The following is a 7,814-nucleotide window of genomic DNA, read 5'->3' as shown; positions in this document are numbered from 1 at the left end:
GTCGTCGACTTCTCCCTCAAGTCTCTTCAGCACAAGTCAGGGCTTATCGGCGACCGCGAACATATCATCGACGCAGATTGCATCCAGCCTCTTGTTAAGCGATTCTTCCTCCACAACCCCGACCTCGAATGCTGCTACGTTGCTTTCGACATCAAGCAGCACCTCAGCGGGCCAGAGCTCAAGTTCCTCTAGCTCGATATTGGCTTCTTCCACATCGTCGATCAGTAGCCCTGTTTCCCAACCGACGTCGTCTTCAAGCGGCCTTTTCGGCAGCTTCTCGTCAACTGACTTATCGTCACCCATCCCATCATCTACTGGCTCTACTTCTTCCAGTGTGTCTGTCGACCCTGCCACATTGGTACCTACGGCTTCTAGCGCTTCGACGAGCAGCTCTCAAAGCACTTCGTCATCAGTGGGCATCTCTTCTAGTCCTGCTTCATCTGCATCTACGTCCAGCAGTATTTCAACGCCGCCCAGTAGCTCCTCGTCAATCACCTTAAGCACATCATCGTCAGCCAGCCAAACGACGAACGCCGCCACGCTGCTTCCCACAAGCAGTAGTACAACAGGGCCCTCTTCGAGCAGTTATAGTAGCAGTTCTTCTCCATCTTCTAGCTCTGCAGTCAGCTCAACCTTCACTTCCAGCGGTACTGCGTCGAGTAGTAGCTCGCTCAGCAGCTTTGCATCTGATAGTCCAACTGCCAACGCCGCCACACTGCTCCCGGCGACAAGCAGCGCAGCAGGGTCACCTTCAAGCACCTCGGCTAACAGCCCGTCGTTGTCCTCGAGTTCAACGTCCAATGTGGGCTCCACTTTCAGTAGTACGGTCCCCAGTACTACTTCCTCCATCAGCGCAACAGTCAATCCAGCTACGTTACTGTCACCGAGCACCAGTTCAACAGCGGCACCTTCGAGCAGCTCCGCAGTCAGCTCTTCACCCTCTTCCAGCTCGTCGGCAAGCTCATCTACAGTTAACCCTACTAGCAGTACTACAATTACGACTAGTAGTCTCCCTGGCACGTCTTCTTCTCCTTCTTTGTCTTCTTCATCCAGCCCAACAGTCAATGCAGCCACGCTCCTGTCAACGACCAGCAGCGCTTCTACGAGCAGTCTTTCAACAGTCTCATCTTCATCTTCCAGGGCAACAACAAGCTCCTCACCAAGTGCAACGAGTAGCTCTTCTGTAGGAACTACATTGTCCTCGTCTACTTTATCGAGTCCGACATTTAACGCGGCTACTTTGATATCCACCTCCACTATTGGGACTCTGACGAGCAGTGTTTCCGTCATCAGCTCGTCGTCAAGTGCCACACCAAGCTTCTTAAGCTCAGCTCCTAACAGCAACATCCCTTCTACGGATACGAGCAGGTTCTCGAGCAGCTTATCAACAGGCACTTCGTCTTCTTCAAGCCCGACAGTTGAAGCGGCCTCATTGGTGTCCACTACTAGCAGTGCGTCTACAAGCAGTAGCTCATCCACCAGCTCAACATCTCCCACCTCTGCCAGCTCTTCGATCTCGGTATCCACTAGCAGTGGCACTACTACCACCCCATCATCTAGTGGCTCTGCTCTCAGCTCGTCTCCCACTTCTTCGAGTGTGACGGTCAACGCAGCCACCCTGTTATCTACAATAAGCTCCATAACGAGCACCTCGACAAGCACCTCGACGACCAGAAGCTCGATATTCAGCACGACATCTCTGAGTAGCACTTCAAGCAGCTCTTCGAGTGGTTCTCCGAGTAGCTCTACTGCTTCACCCACGGCGAACCAAGCAAGCCTGCTTTCCACATCCAGCAGTGCCACTACTAGCAGTTCTGCCACCAGCTCTACTGCCAGTATTTTCACTACCAGCAGTATATCCCGTACCTCTGCGTATTCATCTACAAGTGTCACAATCAACCCCGCGGCTCTGGTTCCCACAACAAGTAGTACAGGCAGCAGCAGCAATAGCGTGACGAGTAGCAGTTCTTCCACGAGTAGTAGTAATAGCTCGAGCAGCATCCCTTCAAGCACCTCATCCTCGAGTGTCACTGTCAACGCCGCGAGCTTGGCGTCAACTACAAGTTCATCAACATCAACCACGAGGATATCAACGTCGTCTTCACTCCCTTCGAGCTCTGGTAGCTCTTCCTCGAGCACAACCGTAACCTCGTCATCTTCTACATCGTCTATAAGCTCTTCCTCGAGCTCCTCTTCAAGCTCCTCCGCCAGCGCTGCGCTCAACACATTGCTGGGTTCGTCGAGCGCCTCCACGTTCTCGACCTTGACAAGATCGTCGTCTTCTTCGACGACTTCACCTACGTCCAGCAGCGTCAGTGTCCAGGCAAACACGCTGGCGTCAACTAGCTCGAGCCCAAGCAGCACATCCACATCGGCAACCACGACAAGCACACTTGGCTCGACTTCATCGTCCACTGTGCTGAGCTCATCCTCCTCCTCACGGACTAGTACGACGTCGACATCGTCTTCAAGCTCGACTTTCAGCTCAAGTTCAAGCTCAAGCTCGACTTCATCTTCATCCCGCACAACCACTTCAACAAGCAGCTCTTCCAGCTCGAGCAGCAGTAGCACGAGCACTTCCTCGACCTCTTCCAGAGTTGTCGCCTCAGCCACACAAGGCCCCGCATTCTCATGTCCTACTACCGGCTTTCTGATTCAGTCCCTGACCTTGTTTTCACTGAACTTGGCTACTGGAGAGCGAACCCAAATCGCCGACAACATAGGTGGAGACTCAACGCGCAACATTAACGCCTTGGGCTATAACGCAAGAGAGGACTACCTCTATGGTATTTCCCAGAACGAGGCCGCCACCGACTTCAAGATCATTCGCATCCTGGCCAACGGCACGGGTACGTATGTCACTACGGTCAGCAAGCTCACAACCGGCCTGTTCAACTCGGGCGACATCGACGAGAACGGCCAGTATTGGATCTCTACTGGTGGTGCCGACTTCTATCAGTACAACTTCGCTCCTGGCACCACAAATTACGGAGGTCTCGTCACTAGTGGCAAGCTCACAGGTACCGGCGGTTACACAATCGGTGACTGGACTGTCGTTCCTGGCGTCGGAGGCGGAGATCTATGGTCCGTCGGCGTGAGCAATCAAGTTGCTTACTTGTTGCGCTGGAGCCGGACTACCCACGCATTCACAGTGGTTCGCAACTTGGGCAACCTCACAGGAGCAACTGGGACTACGGTGCCTTTCTGGGGTGCGAGCTACGCAACCACAGATGGCTACCTTTTTGCGGTGGAAAACGGCAGTGGGCAGATTTGGCGTATTGCTGTTGATGGCTCTTCAAACCCTCTGAGGTTGAAGGATGCACCAGTCAGCAGTCGAAACGATGGTGCCAGATGTCTGGATTCCGGTGCCATTGTTGTTAGTGGCTAAGCGTGGCCTGATGTGTCCCTGGGTCGTTTATTCCTTCTTTATTTTTGAGATGCCTTCTGAAATACTTAAGCTAAAATTGTGTCAGCGTTTATTTGTTTCTCCGGGGTTAGTAAAAAATGGTAATTCTTAAAGACGAATCAAAATACCGAGTTAATAAATAATGTTAAATCTGTTGAACGAACTGTCTCAGATCAGACTGCTCAAGACTACCAGCTCCTAAGAGTCGATTTGTGCTATCTTGAAGGCTCCGTTGCCGCAGCGCATCCAATGGTATAAATGAGACCTTGTTGCCGGCAGAAAAAGCTGAAGCAACCAAGCCACCTGTAGTCACACAACGTGCCGAATTGAGCTAGCTGGCTCCCAGAAGCCAAAATGGCATCGACGTTTCCCAGCCGTGGCGAAGACTAAGCTGTTTCACTTAGAGGCCCTAGGCCGGTGCTAGCAGGAGGCAAATAGGGATCATTCACTGCCAGGCGTCATCTCCTTGCACATATACTTATTTGTATACGCACGAAAGGGTATCTCAGGACGGACGGTTCCTGTGATGAGGTAAAATGACTACATGTAATGTGAGGGCCCAAATTGGTGTGGCTAGCCGCAACCCCGGCATATACTTTTTGACTCAAAATACTGGTTGTTCAGAGTAACGAGTCGACGAGTTAGCCCTTTAACATGGGCTCTCAAAAATGGACGTCCAAGGGAGGGCTTTCATAAAGAAGGTCTAGCTCCAAGGTTTACGGCTGTAGGATGGGCAAGCAACCTGCGTTGTCGCGAGCCACAGTGATCAGTGCAAAGGGCTGCGTACAAGCTGCAAGTAATTAATCCCCAGATTCGCCATCCCGCATGGCTGATATAGACTTTAGGGTCATATCACAGACCAACGTCAGTTATTAAGCTTCAACCTGGTTGCGGTGGCCTTGAAGTTTCCCAAAGTTCCACCGAGTCAAGACCCATGCTAATTTTGGCACCGATTTGGCACTAGATAATCGTATTCTATCAGTAGTTACTCATCACAGGGATCGCAAGGGATCCCAGCCCGCCTTAAATTGCTTAAAATGCATCCCCAAGCCAACTAAAACCTGTGAAAAATGACGCTTTACGCTGTAAATCAGGCTTGGCTAAACATCCACGGTCGCTACGAACTCTGACGTCGCTGGTTCCGCACAACAACTTGATTTTTTCTCTGCCCTCCCCCATCCTCAGTATTCTGGCCCATTGGGTAAGAGTCAGTCATACCAACAAAAAATTATATCACACCGGGGTCACCGGATGTCACGCCATATATAGCATTGTTTGCCTACGCCCTCTCCACTGCGAAAATCGCCAAGATGCCAAAAGAGGAGGAAAAAAGGGGGTTCGCCGTTCAAATTGGGTAGGACCCGGAGGAGACTTACATGGGGTCTCCACCGCGGATTGACCGTTACACTGCCGCAAGCCGAGGCTCGGGACGAGAGAATGAAGAACTACATAGTCGGCGGGGGCTCCTCGCTGGTTTTTTCGGTTTCCATTTCGTCTCTTCAGTGCCGTCGCTGAGAGCATTCACATTCGTTTTCGACATTCGTTCTTTTTGCTGATTCTGGAGTCAAGATGAGCGCTGTCACCAAGTTTGGGTTCGAGTTCCAGACTGCCACTATCAATGGCGTCGAGTACAACTACATCCACGCCGAGCCTGCGGGCAAGGTGGTAGGGACAATCTTCCTCATCCACGGGTGGCCCGATATGTCCCTGGGATGGCGCAACCAGATTCCTTACCTCCTGTCCAAGGGCCTCCGGGTCATTGCTCCTGACATGATGGGTTACGGAGGCACTGATGCTCCCGCCGACGTCAACTACTAGTAAGTCTCTTACACCCAGTACCTCACCTCAACGAGGAAAGCTTGGCGAAGACTAACCGACCCAACCAGCACATTCAAGCGCGCCTCAGATGACATTGCTGCTCTCGCCAGCCACCTCGGCCTCTCGCGCATCATCCTGGGCGGCCACGACTGGGGCGGAGCGGTCGTCTACCGCGCAGCCCTCTGGCACCCGGAGCTGATCTCGGCCTTCTTCGTCATCAGCACCCCCTTTGCACCGCCCCGTCTGGCCTACGTCGACCAGGCCACCGCGCTACCCACGCTGCATTACCAGCTGCAGTTCCGCACCGACGCCGTCCAGGACTACATTGGCCTCGGCGACGTCCAAAACGCCACCCGCGTCCGCCAGATCCTCAACACAATCTACGGCGTCAAGCTGCCCAGCGGTGCATCAGCCTTCAACTCCAGCGGCGCCGGGTTCGACTTTGACCTTCTCGACGGCGTAACGACGGACACGCCGCTGTTGAGCGAGGAGGAGCTCGACTACTACGTGGAGAACTACGCCGGTAGTGATCCCTTTAACAGGACGCTCAACTGGTACCGTACCGGCGAGCTCAACTGGCAGGACGAGCTTGCGCTCATCCCTAGCAACGCTACGGCGTACACGGCCAAGTACTCGCAACCTGCGCTGTACATCGGCGGTTCGCTCGACTCGGCGCTGCCTCCCATCTTGTCGACCGGTATGGAGACGTACTTCGACAGCTTGTCAAGAGGCGAGGTGAATGGTACGCATTGGGTCATGTGGGAGAAGCCCGAGGATGTGAACGGTTATGTTGGCAACTGGCTGAGCAGCTCAGTATTGGGCAACCTGAGTCTCGGTGTCAATGTCACGGCTGGAAGCGCTCTGGCTTTGCTGTGATCGGTGACATGTCGGCGGAGGAGGGTCTTGCCTGGGAGTCGCATGGCAAGGACAACGATGCGTATGACTATGAAAATCAGTATATAATAGAAGCATATTACCATTGTACAAACGAGTTTCCAGAACATGCCGCTGTGATGGTTGAACGCAATCAATCGATCGATTTCATGCCCTGAAGTCGTCAACACTGCAAGGAAAAGTATAGTGGGGTGAGGGATGTGCGATGATGCAGCTGCAGGAAGGGACCATCCGTTCACTGCAGCCCGGGCAGGGCCTGGAACTGGACGCTGGCAGCGCTACCTAGGTACATGCCTAGGTACCTTAGTTGAACCCCACCGGAGCCACTGACGCCGACCTCCGACTCCACTCAAAATTTCCAGCTCTCACTTCATCCCACCTCAGACAAGTCCGAGGCCATCCTCCAGATCGTTTGCCCTTCAATTGAGAGGATTCTCTGCTTTCCCGTTGTTCCGAAAGATATTACGACAATGGCTACCTCTAAGGGCCTTCCTCGCGATACATTCGCCAAGCTCTCCCCTCATCCCTTCCTCCTCGCAAACCTCCAGCCTCCCGCGCCCGCCAACGCTGCCAGAAGCAACGGCCGCGCACCCAACGAAGCCCGAATTCCCAATGTCAACACTTCCAGCTTGACCCATGCCAATGGAAGCGCCGTTGTGCGGACGGGTGATACAACTGTCATCTGCGGTGTTCGCGCCGAAACACTTCTCGCCTCCGACATCCCCAACTTCCGCACCGCTGCGAATCTCGACGATGAAAACGGCAAGCCCAGCTCGGAGCTGAAGGACTACGACTTGCTCGTGCCCAACATCGAGCTCGCCACCGGCTGCGCACCGCAGTTCCTCCCCGGCGTACCTCCCACAACACTGGCACAGACCCTGAGCACGAGAGTTTATTCACTGCTGCATTCCTCCAACCTCGTCGACCCGGAGAACCTGAGAATATGGTACACCCGCCCTGCCGAGAAGGCCGAGATGGAGGGCGATGATGGAGACGACAAGATGGATGAGGACGAGGACGAAGAGAAATCTGAGGGTGAAAGGGTTGTCATGGCATACTGGGTTTTGTATATCGACATCTTCTTCATCTCGTTCGATGGTAACCCCTTCGACATTGCCTGGGCTGCTATCCTGGCCGCCCTTCGCGACACAACGATACCCATCGCACGCTGGGACGCAGACCGCGAGATGGTCGTCTGCTCCCGAGAGAGCCCCAAGCCCCTGACGTTGCACGGCTTCCCTATCGCCTGCACAGCTGGCGTCTTCACAGGCAAAGAGACGACGGATCGGCCTGCTGCCGGCAAGTTCTGGACTCTGGTCGACCCGGACAGGTTGGAGGAGAGTCTATGTGATGAAGAGGTAACAGCAGTGGTGGACCGAAGCGAGGGAGAGACGAAGGTATTGGCGATATCAAAGCATGGAGGAACCGTACTGCAGCCGCAGCTCATACGGGAGTTTGTAGGCGTTGCAGAGCGGAGATGGGAGCAGTTTTACAAGGCCATGGCATGAAGATAATGATACCCACCAAAAGGAAGACATGAAAATCCAAGACGTTTGGGGAAAGGAAGCCGGTTCCTCTTATGTATCCTCAGGTTGTGCTCTACCCGGCCAAAGACTGCAACCGATCCCCCCCTATCGTGAGCTTTGATGACCCCGCCGCCTTTCATCCACCAGCCGCCTTTGGTGCGGTCCGGGTG

General features: G+C 53.9%; 4 protein-coding genes across 4 annotated transcripts; 3 read left to right on the top strand and 1 right to left on the bottom strand.

Annotated features, from left to right (window-relative positions):
• Nucleotides 1-36: 36 nt before the first annotated feature.
• CCOS01_16563 (uncharacterized protein) lies at nt 37-2,907 on the bottom strand (the record flags this gene model as incomplete). The annotated part of the gene is made up of 4 exons (XM_060464699.1): nt 37-390; nt 451-573; nt 640-2,586; nt 2,881-2,907. 4 exons carry the CDS (start codon nt 2,905-2,907, stop codon nt 37-39), a joined length of 2,451 nt encoding a protein of 816 aa, XP_060304835.1.
• Nucleotides 2,784-3,388, top strand: CCOS01_16562 (proline rich protein 5MeD; the record flags this gene model as incomplete). Its single annotated transcript, XM_060464698.1, has 2 exons — nt 2,784-2,849; nt 2,876-3,388. The coding sequence occupies 2 exons, from the start codon at nt 2,784-2,786 to the stop codon at nt 3,386-3,388; spliced, it is 579 nt and encodes a 192-aa protein (XP_060304834.1).
• Nucleotides 3,389-4,975: 1,587 nt separating this feature from the next.
• CCOS01_16561 (uncharacterized protein) lies at nt 4,976-6,100 on the top strand (the record flags this gene model as incomplete). The annotated part of the gene is made up of 2 exons (XM_060464697.1): nt 4,976-5,223; nt 5,293-6,100. The coding sequence occupies 2 exons, from the start codon at nt 4,976-4,978 to the stop codon at nt 6,098-6,100; spliced, it is 1,056 nt and encodes a 351-aa protein (XP_060304833.1).
• Nucleotides 6,101-6,588: 488 nt separating this feature from the next.
• Nucleotides 6,589-7,626, top strand: CCOS01_16560 (exosome complex exonuclease RRP43; the record flags this gene model as incomplete). The annotated part of the gene is made up of 1 exon (XM_060464696.1): nt 6,589-7,626. The coding sequence occupies one exon, from the start codon at nt 6,589-6,591 to the stop codon at nt 7,624-7,626; it is 1,038 nt and encodes a 345-aa protein (XP_060304832.1).
• Nucleotides 7,627-7,814: the final 188 nt, after the last annotated feature.

Source organism: Colletotrichum costaricense (genome assembly GCF_030867565.1).
Source record: "Colletotrichum costaricense strain IMI 309622 chromosome Unknown Scaffold_31.1, whole genome shotgun sequence".
Taxonomy (NCBI): Eukaryota; Fungi; Ascomycota; class Sordariomycetes; order Glomerellales; family Glomerellaceae; genus Colletotrichum; species Colletotrichum costaricense.
Note: the sequence above shows the minus strand (reverse complement) of the source record. Positions and strands in the feature narration are given on the sequence as shown.